Source organism: Apis mellifera, linkage group LG1, assembly GCF_003254395.2.
Source record: "Apis mellifera strain DH4 linkage group LG1, Amel_HAv3.1, whole genome shotgun sequence".
NCBI lineage: Eukaryota > Metazoa > Arthropoda > Insecta > Hymenoptera > Apidae > Apis > Apis mellifera.
The window spans coordinates 15063183-15079158 of record NC_037638.1 but is presented as its reverse complement, the minus strand read 5'-3'; the positions used below and the strand labels follow the sequence as shown (position 1 = coordinate 15079158).

Sequence of the window (15976 nt, the reverse complement as noted above, 5' to 3'; positions counted from 1 at the left end):
AAGTAAACGTCTTTCGAATGTCTTCACATTTATCGAAAAATCACGTTTCATTCTCAAAACTTGTCAAATTAATCAAGGGAATATTTCTAGATTAGGGAGTGATAAAAATATATGTTGATTATTTCTTTTTTTTTCGTTTTTTCTTTTCTTTTACAAATTTTCGTTTATTACAAATTACGATCGATGATAAAGTAATACACACACAATTTCATTCGCACATTTTGTACAGATCAGACATACAGATATTTACAACGGATAAATCGCATAATTTACAAAATTTTTCGATGGTATTATAATAATAATAATAACGTTTTGAAACTTGGTGGAAAAAATCAGTCTGGCAGTTATACCCTGTTCAACATTCTCGATCAAATCCTATATATATTAAAAAAAAAAAAAAAAAAAAATATCACGAATACACAGTAATTCGTTTTACGGAACTTTAACGGAACATTGAACAAGTAGTTGTAGTTATCGCGACACGCAAAAGAAGCGTAAAAAAGATCGAGATTCCTTTACGTTATTTTTCAAAAAATTTTCACGATTCATTATAAATCTTTGTTTGTTTGGCATTGTGCGACTGTATCGATATTATCTGGCACAAATCGTGAAAAACAATTTATTTACAAGAAACTTAAGGACTCGATGGTTATTTATAATAATTGGATGATACAGTTGCACAATAATTATCCCCAATCGGCAACGAATTCTCAAACGAAAAATCGTGATTAATTGCGACGGTTAAATACAAGAGGAGCTTGTGATTGTGAGCTATGATGCACGATATAAATTCATTAAAATTCGATGAAAAATACGTTTTCTATAATTCGCATTTCTAATTGTAAGAGAATCTCATATCGCTTAAAAAGTATAACGGATTATTTACAAATTCACAATTTCGCCGGGAAACGATACTTAATTACTACAAATGCGAAACGTCGAATCTTATCTTTGAATTATGGCGTCACACGTTAAAACGAATCGAAGAATCCTTCTGTTACTATGGCAAGACAACGGTTACATCGTTACGGCCGAGCATCAATCCTCCGACTTATCGATGTAACGATATTTGTTTATGTAATCTAAAAATGTCCGTTTCGTTATTTTTTTCTTTTTATAACTTATCGTAATTGGCAATTAAAGCGTATTTCATTCGCGCATGATGGTATATTTTGGTTATTTGTGCACGCTTTTCATCAAACATCCTCTCAAATGAGAAAAGAGAAGGAAAATGCACCGTTATGTCGCATAGCTCTTTTTAATAAAAAATAAAAAAAAAATATATATATATTAAAAAAGTTCCAGTCAATCGTTAAAACACTCGTTCAAACATATTCCTCGGATGGTTTAGGTATATTAGCCGGTAGTCTAAGCGTACTTGGAACACGATTGGCACTGTCTGGAAGTTCCGCGATATCGATAAACACTCCGACCAAACTATCAAAGTTCAATCCCCAATTCAACAAATAATCCCAGCTCAACGCGGTGGTAGTGGTTGACGGCGAGCCGCTATTATTAGGTCTGTACAATCCACCCATATGCGTGGATAAATCATCGTCAGAGGCTACTAAAGTGCTCAAGGATCCGCGGAAAGAGCTGTCGAAACCGTCGTAATTCACGTTCGGCGGCAACGGTGGTTTCGTCGTTTGAGCAGACTCGTTGTTACGTTGATTCACCTCCTCGTCGTCCTGTTTCGCAAACGGATTATCCGATCGTTTGTCACCGACCAACGAGGTGTTGTCGTATTCGGAACACGTAAAACTGTCGTTACCGCTCTCGTCGGTCGTCGACGAGTTTCTTCGTTCCAATCTCTCGACAGGTGGCGTGTGTCGTCGATGAAGATGGAGCGGACCGTGCGCAGGTGGCCCTCTAGCCTCGCTCGACGAACTAACGGCGTCCAAAGTCGAAACGAGGCTCGAAGTCCTCGGTCTCGAGTTCAATCTTTCGATCTCTTCTGCCGTTAACCCTATCGGGCCTGAGGACACGTTGTTCACCGAATTCTCATTGTTGGATTGAGGGGCTTTTCGACTCGCCGTTGATCCGGACAATTGGCTCATGATCGGCGAGTTTAAGCTTCTTTCGCTGTTCGAATTCAAAGCATCTTTTCCTACGCCTCCCGATGAGGAAGTGGTAGCTAGAAGGGCGCTTTGCAAAGGTTTCCCGCTGATGTCGTGCAACGTCAATATCCTCGGTTGTTGAGCGGACAATTCGCTGCTGGGCGACAATCTAGCCAACGGAGTGCTTTGCAACAATTTCTGGGTCGGGCCAGGCGGTTGATTCACGTTCGGCGGTGGCAAAGCCCTGGGCGGGAACGGGCCGGTGTGTCTGTGCTGTTGGCCTGTGTGCTTGTGATGATTGGCGTAGTTGTTAATAGGCGGGGGAGTGGCTTTATACTTTCGCATTCCGTCCCTGTAACCTTTGTAATGATACACGATATCGATGTCGCTCGGCGCTATCGAACTCGCATTTTCCAAATCGTAGTGCTCCGGCATGTCGGGCTCCGGATTATGCTCGTGGGTATGGAGTGAAGTTTGGGCGGGCGGGGGGAGAGGCGGATGCTCGTCTCGAATGGGCGGCGACTTCGTCACCTCTCGTTCGATTATGTCCGGTCTTTGAGGCCTATGCTCGGTGCTCGCGTTAATCTCACGTTCTTTATACTTCTTTGAGATCAATTCCGGCCCCATGTGGCCTACGCCACGCAAATCGGACGTGTCAGAGATATAAGTGTTCTCGTGGCGGGACATTAGATTATCGTTCCCCGTCCCCACCAACGGGTTGCCGGTCATTATAGCATTGGTATTCTTGTTCACCACCGAGGGGGCGGATTTCTCCTTGTTCTGCCTTCTCAGACGGAATACGATAAAACTGACCAGAATAGCGATTAGCAGGATCACGAAGAAAACTATGACTAAAGTGATCCCTATGCTTAGGGGATCGGCTGTTGCTGCTGCGCTGATACCAATCGGCCCTCTGCATCCGGTGCTCACCTTCGAGTGGTAAACCACCTCCTTGAAGATGGAGCCGGATCCATTGAACGGCTGGATCTCGTTGTTGATGGTGAAGTTGGCCAAACAACCTTCGAAACTTCTTGCGCCAGCGCTGTGAGCGTAATAAAGGTCTTGGCTAACCCCACCGATCGTAAGCACGGATAGATACGGGTCCAGGAAGTCGTGGACACCGGCAGGATCTAATTCCTCGCCTGTCTGCACGTTGTCCACGAACAATCTTAAGCCTCGAAAGTAGGAATGTAGGGTCAGGTTGTGCCAGCGACCGTCAGCCAGGCTTCCCTCGATGTTAGCCGTCATGTTTACGGGCGATGCAAGAAGGGATGCGTAAAATAATTGGCCACTGCGTAGCTACAACGTGACACGTTTATATATTAAATAAAAAAAAAAAATGTATTTTTACTATCGAAATATGATAAACGTTTCTCACCTCTACCGATGTGAAGTGTTTGTTAGTCGCGGCATAGATAAGGATGCCATCAGGTTTAACCGTTCTAAACATCAAACTAATCGTTTTAAACGGCGATTGATTGGTAATGAAGCTGGTATCCTCGGTGATGCTTCGTTTCGCTCGATTCTTGTGCCACATCGTCGAACCTCCGTAAAGATACTCCAGCAATTGCATTCTTCTATGCTTCTCCGAAATCTGTGCGAAAGAAGAGGAAGAAGATCGTCAATTTTTTTTTCTAAACGAAAATGGGAAAAAAAAGAAGAGATAAAAATATCCAAATATTATTTTTTCAACATACTTTGAATTCGATGTATCCACCTTCGCTTAGAGTGATGGGTTCGAGAGCCGTGCCGCAATTGGGCGCGATCACCGACCCGCATCGACAGCTTACTTGATGCCACTTGTCGTAGCACTTGGCATCTGCTCCGCAAAGCGAGATCGCGTCTTTCCCCCCTCTTACGCAAGGACTGTTCTTCGATCTGACGCACGTTGATTTAACGCCACGGGATGCCAAAGGGTTGGAGAGGTTCAACGCTCTTCCGTTTATGGAAACCGAATGGACGCATCCCACGAAATCGTCGGAATGGACTTGGCCCGGCCTCTCGAGTACTGGATCTGCATTTTCCAGCCCTCCCACCAGAAGTGGATTGTTATTGAAATTCAAGGTTCTGGAATTATAATACACGTAGAATCTTTAGAATAATATTAATTATACAAAATATTAAGAGAAAGTGTAAAGTTGCTAACCCAGTCGGCCCTACGTCATCCGCGTAGCAAGTGCCATCACCGGGCCTGCAATCGTCGCAAATATCGCCGTGTTCTCTGCACATGGACACGCTCAATGACACGACCCGTCCGTTCCTGGTTGCCGTCACTTTCCTCCACTCCCCGTCCGACACGGTGTTCTCCGTTTTTATGACGATAGAGGTGATGGCGCTTCTCGCCCCACCGTACGAAAACACCACTCTTCCGTCTACCAGCTCCAACACCACGAAGTCCGAACGACCTCCAGTTTGGGGGGCGTAATTGTAGAGGAGCAACGCGTCCGATTTTGTCGTGGCAAATACAATTGTTATGTCGTTGGTGTTTGAATCGAGCGCTGGGAACGCCATGTAAGATAATTCCTCGAATCCGAACGTGGACCGCTCGCAGTGCCTCCCGTAACGACCCTCTGGACAACTGCATCTGTATCTGTATTAGAGAGATTCGTTAAGAATTATGACAAGAATTATTTATCCAAAGTGTATTCACGGGGGAAAAAAACTTTACCCAGGCTTTTCTCCCACGCATAAACCACCGTATAGGCAAGGATTCGGCCTGCAAGAGTCCGTAACTGCCTCGCAGTGATTTCCTCTGTACCCGGCTCGGCACAAACAGAAGAAACTGAAGCTGTCGGGACTCTTCCTGCACGATCCACCGTTCCTGCACGGATTGCTCGCGCAGGCATCGCCTCTTTCAAGCTCGCATAATTTTCCCTCGCGATCTATCGGGCAGGTACACTGGAAATCGTATCCCAGTCGTCGACACTGTCCTCCCTGAAAGTGATCGATTTCGATTAGAAGAAGAATTTTGGAGGAAGGGAAAGAGGTGAAGGAAAAGGAAGAGGTATGGATTTACCAATAAGCAAGGATTGGGCGAGCAAGGATCTTGTCTTCTCTCGCATTTATCACCGGTGAAACCATCCCGGCATTTGCAGGTCATCTCGTGAATCATTCTCGGCGACGTGAGGATCAACGCTTGGCTGTCGGTGATTCTGGCGTCATCGTAGATGACCAATTTGTCGCTGCAAGAACCACCGTTCTCGCAAGGTATCTGCTTACACGGCGAATAACCGACGATGAAATTCGTTCCCTCGAAGAGAGATCGAATTTTATCTCGGTTACGGTTCACCAGTTCGGCGACCTCGTATTTGCTCCGATATCCTACTGCACATCGAATTTTGAAGTTTTGAATTGTGGATTATACGTGTATAATATAATTTTCTTTTTTTTTTTTGGATTTATTATATTATACCTTGAGGCGATTCCACTGCTAGATGAATATTCAAATCGAATTCGGTCTCTCCAAGGCTGAAGATCTTAAGGGTATCACCAACGTCAATTTCTTCTTGGAGAACGTCCAACAGGGCGCGATAATATTGGCTTAAAAAATCCCTCGCGCTCAACTTTGACACTTGTAACGTGATGCTATTTTCGATTGTGCTATTCGTGAAAACGAGGAATTCCACGGTGACTTTCGACACTACGTTGGGATGACGACCGTCGTTCCCAGATACGCTTAACGAGTAACCAACTCCTATTACAAGAAAAATGGAAATTGCAAATATATAATATTTTAATGTTAGTTAATATAATTAATTTCATTTTTAAAGCGACCAACAAACCTGGAGTTATTTTCTTCGTGTGTAGATCACAAGCTGAGGGAATGCTGAGGATCTTGGGATTCGATCCTTGGAGTATTTTGCAAGAATAACTGCCGGTGATATCCGGATCATTTGGATGCACGTCGGCAATTTTTCCCAATGGTATCTGCTCGTTAAAGGAATGCACTATCACGTGGACCGATCTTGGCGAAGATGGACTGTCATTTTGATCCATCACTATTACGGTTATCGTGTGCTCGCTCCTCATTCTTGGTATTCCGGAATCTTCCACTTCGATCTGGACAGATTACACGTGAATTTAAAGAATTATTATGATAGAATTATTCGATTGATATCCAAAGTTGAATTTAAAAATGTTCGACTATAATTTTTCTTTCGTGTTATTATATGATATTAATAAAAATAATTATATAATTATGTATATATTAAGTCAAATTCAATAATTAATCTTAACACCTCTAATCTTTTCATTCATTCGAAGTAATAACGTAACTGTACATGCAGCAATCGGTATACGTAAAGAACAGTTAAGAAGGAAAAAACTAGAGCAAGAAAATAACATTGAAAGAAGGCGCAATAACCAGATACGAAAGCGTGAAACAAATAGAAAAATGTAGAACAACGGTGAGAAAAAGTGCTAATATAAACTAAATTTCAATCTTTTGTTTCCTCGACTTACCACAAGATCCAATTGGGGCATAGCTTCCCGATCTAAACTTCTGGTCGTCTTCAATACCCCGGTGTGCTTATCCAAAGTGACCATATCGCTCTGCCTTCCGCCGACCAGTTTGTAAGTGAACGGCGCTCCGTTCGGCGGCAGGTCGGGATCGGTCGCGCTCAACGTCATCACAATCGTTCCGGCCGGTTCATTTTCGTTCACGTATCCGATCACCTCGGGCGGATCGAATATAGGCCCGTTATCGTTGATGTCCATGAGCTCTATATGAACGGCCGCGGTACCGGTTTGAGGTGGTGAACCTGTATCGATGGCGCCGATCGTCAAGTCGTAAACAGGAATCGTCTCCCGATCTAATTGTTTCGCAGTCTCGATGTCCCCCGTCTGGGGATCCACTTTGAACGCTTGCCCTATATTGCCACCGATGATGGAATAGGAGAACTGATTGTTCTGCGGTTTGATATCCTTGTCCACAGCTCTCACGGTCAACACTCGAGTCCCGTGCACGGCGCCCTCGGACACGGTCGCGTCGTACGTGGTCTGAAGAAACTCGGGAGGATCGTTCCCGTCCTGGATCGAGACTATTACCTGAGCCTCGTCCGTGTCGTTGCCGCGGATTCCGCCCCCGTTTTTCGTCATCACGGTCAGCACAACCCTGTTCTGGGTCTCGCGGTCCAACCTTCGCGAGACACGAATTATCCCCGTCTCGGAACCGATGGAGAATCCGCGATCGTTCGAGGAACCGACGAACAGATAGTACACCCGCCCGTCCTCGCCCGAGTCCTGATCCGTTGCCTGGACCAGGCCCACCGAGGTGCCGACCTCCGCACTTTCCGACACGTCCATGTGAAACACCGGTTGGATGAACTTCGGGTAATATTCGTTCACCCCTGTCACGTGCACCAGGACGGTGGTGAACCCGACCATTTGAGGATTGGAGTCAGGATTCGCTGCAACGATGTCCAACGTGTACTCGTTCGCCTCCTCGTAGTCGAAACTGGTCAACGAGGTGATCTCGCCTGTATCCTCGCGAATACGAAAATGATCCTTCCCTGTCCCCCCGAGGATCTTGTATTCAATCACGGCGTATTTAGGGGAATCTATGTCTCTCGCGATTACCTGAAATCGAATCGAATATAATGTGTTTATAATTATTAATGGAACTTGAGAGGAAAAGGATGTAGGATACAAAATATTTACCTTGTAAACGAAACTGTCGGGTGGAGAGTTTTCGGGCAAATAGGCTTCGTAAACGCTTTGATTGAACGTTGGAGGATTGTCGTTGATGTCGGACACGTTTACGGTTAAAATGGCAACGGCCTGTTTCGGCTCGAATCCAAGATCCGTGGCGGTGATGTTCAATTTATACTCCTGCACGAGATCGTAATCCAAAGGTTCGAGTATGGTGACCGCCCCGGTGATCGAATGAACGAAGAACTCGTTCTTTTCGTTCCCAGCCGATATCTTGTACCTTATCATCCCGTTCGGCCCTTCGTCGCCGTCGGTCGCGCTCACCGTCAAGATGGTCGTGTTAACAGGCTCGTTCTCGGGCACCCTTACCTGATGACTGACTGCGGCGAAGGTTGGAGCGTGTTTGTTCTCCCCGGATATGACCAGAGTCAACGAGACCTCGTCCTTTTGCGGCGGCACACCCTTGTCGATCGCGCGCACCTTTAACAAGAAGGTAGTCCCTACCGGCACGTTGGCCAACGAGTTTTGGATGTACACCCATCCAGACTTCTCATCGATCGTGAAGTGCTCGGTTGTTCCGTTCGCTCGGTTCACCAAATAGTAACTGATCTCCGCGTTCACGCCGAAATCGGCATCATCCCTGGCTATCAACTGCACCACCCTTTTACCGATTCCGTAATTTTCAGGAACGGGATAGAGGTATGATCTCTGCTCGAACCTTGGGGCATTGTTGTTCGCATCGACCACGCTCACGTGGATCACCGTCCTCGAGGAGAGGGGCGGTTTCCCGTTGTCCGTGGCGACCACGGTTAACGAGTATAAGTTCTCTGGCGAGGAGGGCCGGTGCGTGTGCTTGTACTTCAGGGTCTTTTTGCTGAAAACGTCACCGGTCGCCGGATCGACGGTGAATAGGTCAGAAGGTTGCAGCAAGCTGTAGGATATCACCGAATTTGGACCTTGCTTGTCGCGGTCAATCGCGGTTACTTGGCCGACGTGTGCAACAGATGGTTGGAGTTCGGGGAAGTGGAAGTGATACGATTCCTCGTCGAATTCCGGTGGGTTGTCGTTCTGATCTTGGATGGTTATCGTTAGAGCGGTCGCTGCTTGCCAAGCTCCGTCTGCTGCTACCAACTGTGCGAATGTATAAATACGAACGATCGGTTAAAATTTGACGCGTTTAATTTGTATTTGTAGATAAAATTTCTGCTCTATTTTAATCCGTATTCTTCGATTTATTATGAAAGATTATGAAAGAGTCAATGTGACAATTTCTCATTATTATAAATTGTATAAGTTGTTTCTCGATTCTATCGATTTAAAAATTCTAAAATTCTTTTCGATTCATTTTATTTTTTTATATTTTATATTTTTTATTCTATTATTACAGTAAATTATTAAAAAGTTATTAAACTTATCATTAATAAAATATAATCAATAGATATTTTCATGAATATTTTTATTTCTTAGTAATAATTTATTCTAATAGCAATTCATGATATTAATTATTCGATCAGTTAGAGATAAATGACTTGCTACGAAAAACTTATTACAATATATTAAATATAAAAGCTTAAAATCTTAAAATATAATAAATATAACACTAAATTAGTCAACGATGAAAAAAATCAATATTATTTCCCAATTAATGACAAAAAAAATTATTTATAATTATTATTATTAATTCAAAATTTCACCTAAAATCAATAAATTTAATTATAATTTATATTACAATTTAAATTAATATTAGAAAAAATTAATTTATAAATCAAGTTGTCATGTTTTCTCAAAATCAGAACTTTTACTTCCAATCTTTTCTAAGTATTAATATAAAATATACGAGTTTACATGTGTAAATATTTGTGAAATATAACAAATATATCATTTCCTAGATTGCGAGTAACAATAATGAATAACATATTTAAAATATAATTTTGGTAATTATTTAAAAGCGTTACGATAAGTTGGTATAGTTTTTGATCAAGAAATAAACTAGTGGAAATCTAACCTAACATAAATTAACCTATAATCTATTAATTTTTCTCTTTTTATTATCTAGGTTATGCAGGAATGTGGTCACTACCATATTAGAATTCTCACCACGATGAATATATTTATAAGGTAAGTTCAAAAAAAAAAAATATTTCAGAAATTAAAGCATATTTATGCGTAGTAATATGTATAAAAAGAAATTATTTAAAATACGACACGTTTTAAATAATACTTAAAAAAAGAAAAAAATATTGATACATTAATTTTCTAATAATTAATCGAATAAGTTTTATTAACTGAAGTTTATCTTCATTATTATTTACAAAATTTTGTAAATATTCTTAAATATTCGAATATTTTTATAATAATCACACGAAATGGAAAAAAAATACGTATATCATAATCCTTTATTAAACTATAATATTAAATTTATATAATTATTTTTATGAAATTGTGAATTTATGTAATATAACTATATAATTTTATAAAAATTTGTGGCAATTCTTATTTATCATAGATATTTTTGTCAGAATTTTAATTATAAAAATATTGATACATTAATTTTCTAATAATTAATCGAATAAGTTTTATTAACTGAAGTTTATCTTCATTATTATTTGCAAAATTTTGTAAATATTCTTAAATATTCGAATATTTTTATAACAATCACACGAAATGGAAAAAAAATACGTATATCATAATCCTTTATTAAACTATAATATTAAATTTATATAATTATTTTTATGAAATTGTGAATTTATGTAATATAACTATATAATTTTATAAAAATTTGTGGCAATTCTTATTTATCATAGATATTTTTGTCAGAATTTTAATTAATGAAAATTCATTTAAAACAATTGATTCATTTAAAACAAAAATCTTAGAACTGGACTAGAAACTCAATATACTTCACTAATACGTATCATTATTGTTAATGAGATTTGTTGTTATATTTCGATATTTCGTGCTTGAAAAATAATTAAAAAGTATATATATATTATTACAAACCTTTAGCAAATATTCGTCCTGTTCTTCTCTATCTAAATGGCCGTTCACAGTGACATTACCGCTCAAAGCGTCCATGGCGAATTTTTGCCCCGGATTTTCGGTGAATCTGTAGCTGACATTAGCATTTTGACCAATGTCAAGGTCGCTGCTAGTAATTCTTATAACAAACGTGCCGATCTCTGCGTTTTCCGTCACGTTCACGCTGAACAGTCGGGTGAATTGTGGCGGATTATCGTTTTTATCCAATACAGTGACGAGAACGGTGGCCGTGCCCGTTAACGAAGGCTGTCCCTCGTCCCGTGCCTCTATGATCAGCTCGTAAGAAGCGATCTGGAAGAAATCCGCGCCATATTCGTCACATATTTATCCTTTTTTTTCTCGATCTTAAAATTCGATCAACTCTACTCACCTCTTCGCGGTCCAATTTTGCATTGGTGCTAATTTCACCGTTATCGGAGTCGATGACGAAAGTCTCGGTAAAATCGTTCACCAGATAATAAGACACTTGCCCGTTCTCCCCTGAGTCCCGATCTTTCGCTGAAACTTTGCCTACGAACAGGGGTGGATACTCCTCCTCGGGAACGGTGGCGTTGTAAATTGCCGCCTCCATTACCGGCGCGTTGTCATTCGCGTCCGTAACGTTCACGAGAAGTTGCACAACGCTCCTCAGAGCCGGGGTGTCCGAATCACGAACCTCGACCCAGGCTTCGTAGAACGGCGCCGTTTCATAATCGAATCCAGATGCGACCAATACCTAAGTTCGATAATGCGAAGGAAGAGATAGATTATAAATCTTTTCGTCGGGCACAATCGTTGATCAACGATCGATAAATTATTATCTCTTCGAATGAGAGTTTATAGATACTGCTAAACATAAGAAGCGTTATTTGTAATTCGTAAAGAATATTAATTGTATTAAATCGAATTAAAAAGAGTTGTCATTTTTTAAAGAGTTTTTTTATAATAATGGTAAAAAATAATATTAACTTTATAATTTTAAAAATAAATTAATTTTAACTATAATACGTTTCTAAGCAATTTAAATTAATAAAAGTATAGCAAATTTTCTTCCGGAATAAATTCTTAAATTATTAATTTCACTTACAAAATATTTTTATTAACGTAAAATACAACATAAGACGAATTTGCATTAATCATCATTTCAATTTTAACGAAATTGGGCACTTTTTAAAACTATCTTCAATTAAAGAAATTTCTTTAATTTACTTTTAAATCCTCTTTCACGTTTCTATTAAGCAATTAAATCGAATTAAAAAGAAGTTGTCATTTTTTAAAGAATTTTTTTATAATAATGGTAAAAAATAATATTAACTTTATGATTTTAAAAATAAATTAATTTTAACTATAATACGTTTCTAAGCAATTTAAATTAATAAAAGTATAACAAATTTTCTTCCGGAATAAATTCTTAAATTAATTAATTTTTAAATTCTTAAATTATTAATTTCACTTACAAAATATTTTTATTAACATAAAATACAACATAAGACGAATTTGCATTAATCATCATTTCAATTTTAACGAAATTGGGCGATTTGTATACTTTTTAAAACTATCTTCAATTAAAGAAATTTCTTTAATTAACTTCTAAATCCTCTTTCACGTTTATATTAAAATAAATAATTTTAAAATTAAATTTATTGAAGCTCATCTTGAATATACTACTACTTTGATTTGAATTACTATTTTATAAAATTTCTCTTAACTTAAATAAATTCAGTTCAGAGATTCTGACATATGCACTAATCCAAAAATTAAAATGAAACGAACCTCGCCGGTATGGGGATCTATCTTGAGCGCGTCGCCAACATTGCCACCGGCCATCCCATAAACCAAACTGCTCGCTGCCCCGATTTTTGGCGTGGTCGCGGCCAATTTCGTGACCACCCGGCCCTCCGGCACGTCCTCCGGCAGCGTGAACCTGGTGGTGATGCTCGACCGAAAGCTGGGGAACAATTGCCTCTCCCAGAGGTGTATGACCAAGTCCGCGGTGACCGACTGCGGTTTAACGCCGCAATCGGACGCCTGGATTTGCAATTGGTAAGTGGTTTCGTCATTGGCCAATTCCTGCGTAGTCCTTATCACGCCGCTGTTCGAATCGATCGCAAACTTCTCCGCGTCTATTCCCTGGAGACGATACACGATCCGAGAATTTTCCCCGTCGTCGTCGTCCACCGCTTTCGCGCCGAACACGAAATCCCCTTTAAAGGAAAACCGATGTATTTAACCGATGGTGTTGCGTATAAGCGACGCTGTACGAGTCTCTGTCTTATTCCAGGTGTTACTTAACGCGTTCAGACTCGTGTTCTCGAAGGATGGAAAGAAGAGTTGCCATTTCTTTTTTCCTTCTCTCTCTCTGTTTGTCTTTCTTGTTTCTAAAAATCCCTTACCTGATTTGGTCGCGCCCGGCACGTAGGCAGTGTATCTTGGACTAGAAAATCTGGGAGCATTGTCGTTCACGTCCTTCACGAAGATCGTCAAATTAACGGCGGACGCTTGCGGCTCCGTCGGACTCGAATCTTGAGCGACCAAAGTCAGATGGTAGACAGAGGTTTGCTCCCGATCTAATGGAACAACTGTGAACACCTCGCCTGTCTCGGGATCCACCGTGAAACGTTCCGAATACTCTCCCAGTAAACTGTATCTGTAGTGGAGAATTTGTTTCGTAGCGAAGAGAGAATTTTTTTCCCTTTATTTATATATGTATTACCTGATTTTCGCATTAAGACCCTCGTCTTTGTCCGTGGCGTGAGGTTTAGTGACCCACGTACGGGAAACTGAATTTTCGGTGACCGTTGCCCTGTACTCTTGCCTAGTGAATTCCGGAATGTGATCGTTGACATCGAGCACGACAATTCTAACGATGCCCGATCCAGTCAAAGGTGGAGAACCTGTGGAACAGGTTCGATAATCGTAGATCGATCGTTTTATTATTAAGATATATTTTATTCGTGTGTATATTTCTTTTCCTTTCCTATCGAAAAAATAAAAAATCAACCTATAAAAGGTTTAGAAACGAGAGGTGTTTCCGCGATCAAATCGTCAAACGTTCGAATAGGACAAATTACGATTCCATAAAATATCGGGCGGGCGGAATACCGTCGAGTTAATTGTGCCGCCTAAAAGGCCATTATTCTCCCGGGTGGACCCGATTTCTCTGATTGCAGCAGGTACATTGTACGCGTTGGCGTGGCCCTGGGCCACGCGCCACTATAAGCGTATATCGTTTAATCACGCGGACCTCTCACGAGAAGGGTTACGGGCACAACAATCGCAACGCACAATGGATGTGGTCCACCATATCCGGTGTTCCCCTGGTGGGCAATCCGACAGAAATATACTACGCTTACACTAGTAGCGTATTCTTCTTATTCGTTTGCTTAATTGATGGGGACAAGAAGAAGCGGGAGGACCGTCCCATTCGAATTGTCAAAGTCGAGTCATTAATTTCGATTTTTGAAATTCGTATTGTATCACTCAAATTCTTTTTTCGTTTCTGTAACGCAACGACGATTTAAAGTGAATTCTTACCGTGGTTAACCGTGGGTACTAGCATGATGATAGGGGTTTCGGAGTGGACACGGCTGGTATAAACGCTATAGGTGGCGTGTACACGCGACAGCCATAACGTATGAATAAAATAGGAGTATAATGCGCGTGCTCGAGCAGGATCTCGAGAGAGATGCGCGTTTGGCTCCAAAGAGAGGGCTCCAAAACATCCAACAAGCGAAAGCTTGGGTGGGGTGAAGGAGGCATTAAGGGAAGGAGGAGGCGGCGATGGAGGTGGAGGAGGTGGTGGAAGCAGAGAGAGAGAGAGAGAGAGGGAGGAGTGGGGTATGCGGGGGGTCGAAGGGAAAACGAAAGAAGGGTAGGGAGAAGGAGAGTGCAGCGCCGAGGCAGAGGAAGGCATTTGAGAGCGATTATCATAATCGCGCGTCATAACTCTGCAGGCTTGTCTACCTCGGCGGGGACCGATTGGGCCATCGGCCCCCGATGGCTGGCCCGAAGGGGGCGGGCGAGGGGCACCCTCGAATGGGACTACTGGCTTCGTCGGAGGAATGAACGATAAAAAAGATTTCGACGGGGAGCTGCCCACCGCTTAAAGAATCTCATCGAACAACCCACAAATTTATATCCAATTTGTATATTACCGCTCATTACTTAAACCTATCCCCATATATATATATATATGTATATATATATCGTCTATTGTTTCGTCTATTATTCATAAGAAGGGTGACATTTCCCCGTTTCACGAATCTCGCGAGCGGCCGACCATTTTATGCAATATCTCCTCGTGGCGACGGAGAGCTCAGTTTCAATGGAATTTATGGACGGAAAAATAATCGTCCCATGAATTGGCACCGTCCTGTCACCGGTGTGTACGTGTGACATTTACCGACATTTAGATCGGTCGCGTCCGACCGAATAGGTAATCACGATTTGTAGACACGGTGTCGTAAATTTGTCAAAGTAATTCGACGAATTTATAGCTACCTGCACGCACCTATATATACCTACCTGTACGTACGGGCGTATTGTGAGCGTACAGTCGTAGTTGGACGAGTTGAGTCGTTTAAAAAACTTCGGGCCTTTTCAGCGTTAAAAATCGGCTTTTTCATTTTTTATTTCTCATTCTTCAATTCACCGCGGCTTTTTTAAAAGTGCCAAACCCAATATAATTAAGTCCTTTGTTCGTGCTAATTCGCAACCAGTTTACATAGAGGCTAAGACCGGTTACTAAGATGGCCGGAAAAATATTCTCCTCCAAAGAATACTGACTACCCTTTCAATGCCGCTCTTTGTGCAGATCCTACCAGGTATATACCTATTTAGCCGTTCCCCTAAGGTACGATCCAAAGAATCTACTGGGAATACCCCTTTACCCATGATTTCTTTATCCTTTATTCCCTTATACGCGTATTTATTTTCGCGCTGCGCTTTCGTTTCGTTTCGTTTCGTTTCATTTTTGCATCCCCATGCCATAAATTAGCCTTTAACGCTTAATTTTTGCTTCTTAAAATTCTTCAAAAATAACTCACCGGTATCCATGGCCACCAAAGTGAGGGTGTACTCGGCCACCGATTCCCTGTCAAGCGGCCGGAGCAGAAAAATGTCCCCCGTACTCGCATTTATTCGAAACAAATCCGTGTCTCCCTCCTTCAAAAAATATCTCACTTGATCGTTGTAAGGAGGCGTGTCCGCGTCATAAGCCTTCACCTTTGGGATCAGAATTGAAAATCAGTTTC

The 15976-nt window shown here is 41.4% G+C and overlaps 1 protein-coding gene across 2 annotated transcripts in view; it reads right to left on the bottom strand.

Moving 5' to 3' along the window:
* Positions 1–106: 106 nt before the first annotated feature.
* Positions 107–15976, bottom strand: part of LOC410009 (cadherin-related tumor suppressor) — a 78451-nt gene continuing 62581 nt past the window's right edge. Inside the window, exons 7-22 of one of the 2 annotated variants that reach the window (XM_026440868.1) lie at positions 15770–15947; positions 13438–13618; positions 13118–13371; positions 12498–12928; positions 11116–11460; positions 10707–11036; positions 7716–8837; positions 6519–7634; positions 5840–6116; positions 5470–5751; positions 5074–5381; positions 4726–4991; positions 4204–4647; positions 3755–4124; positions 3436–3651; positions 107–3356 (exon numbers count right to left, since the gene is read on the bottom strand). In XM_026440868.1, coding sequence (XP_026296653.1) covers positions 1326–3356; positions 3436–3651; positions 3755–4124; positions 4204–4647; positions 4726–4991; positions 5074–5381; positions 5470–5751; positions 5840–6116; positions 6519–7634; positions 7716–8837; positions 10707–11036; positions 11116–11460; positions 12498–12928; positions 13118–13371; positions 13438–13618; positions 15770–15947 — 8151 coding nt within the window. In that variant the 3' untranslated portion in view covers positions 107–1325. The remainder of the gene's footprint in view (positions 3357–3435; positions 3652–3754; positions 4125–4203; positions 4648–4725; positions 4992–5073; positions 5382–5469; positions 5752–5839; positions 6117–6518; positions 7635–7715; positions 8838–10706; positions 11037–11115; positions 11461–12497; positions 12929–13117; positions 13372–13437; positions 13619–15769; positions 15948–15976) is intronic. The other variant, XM_026440870.1, reaches the window with a different exon arrangement.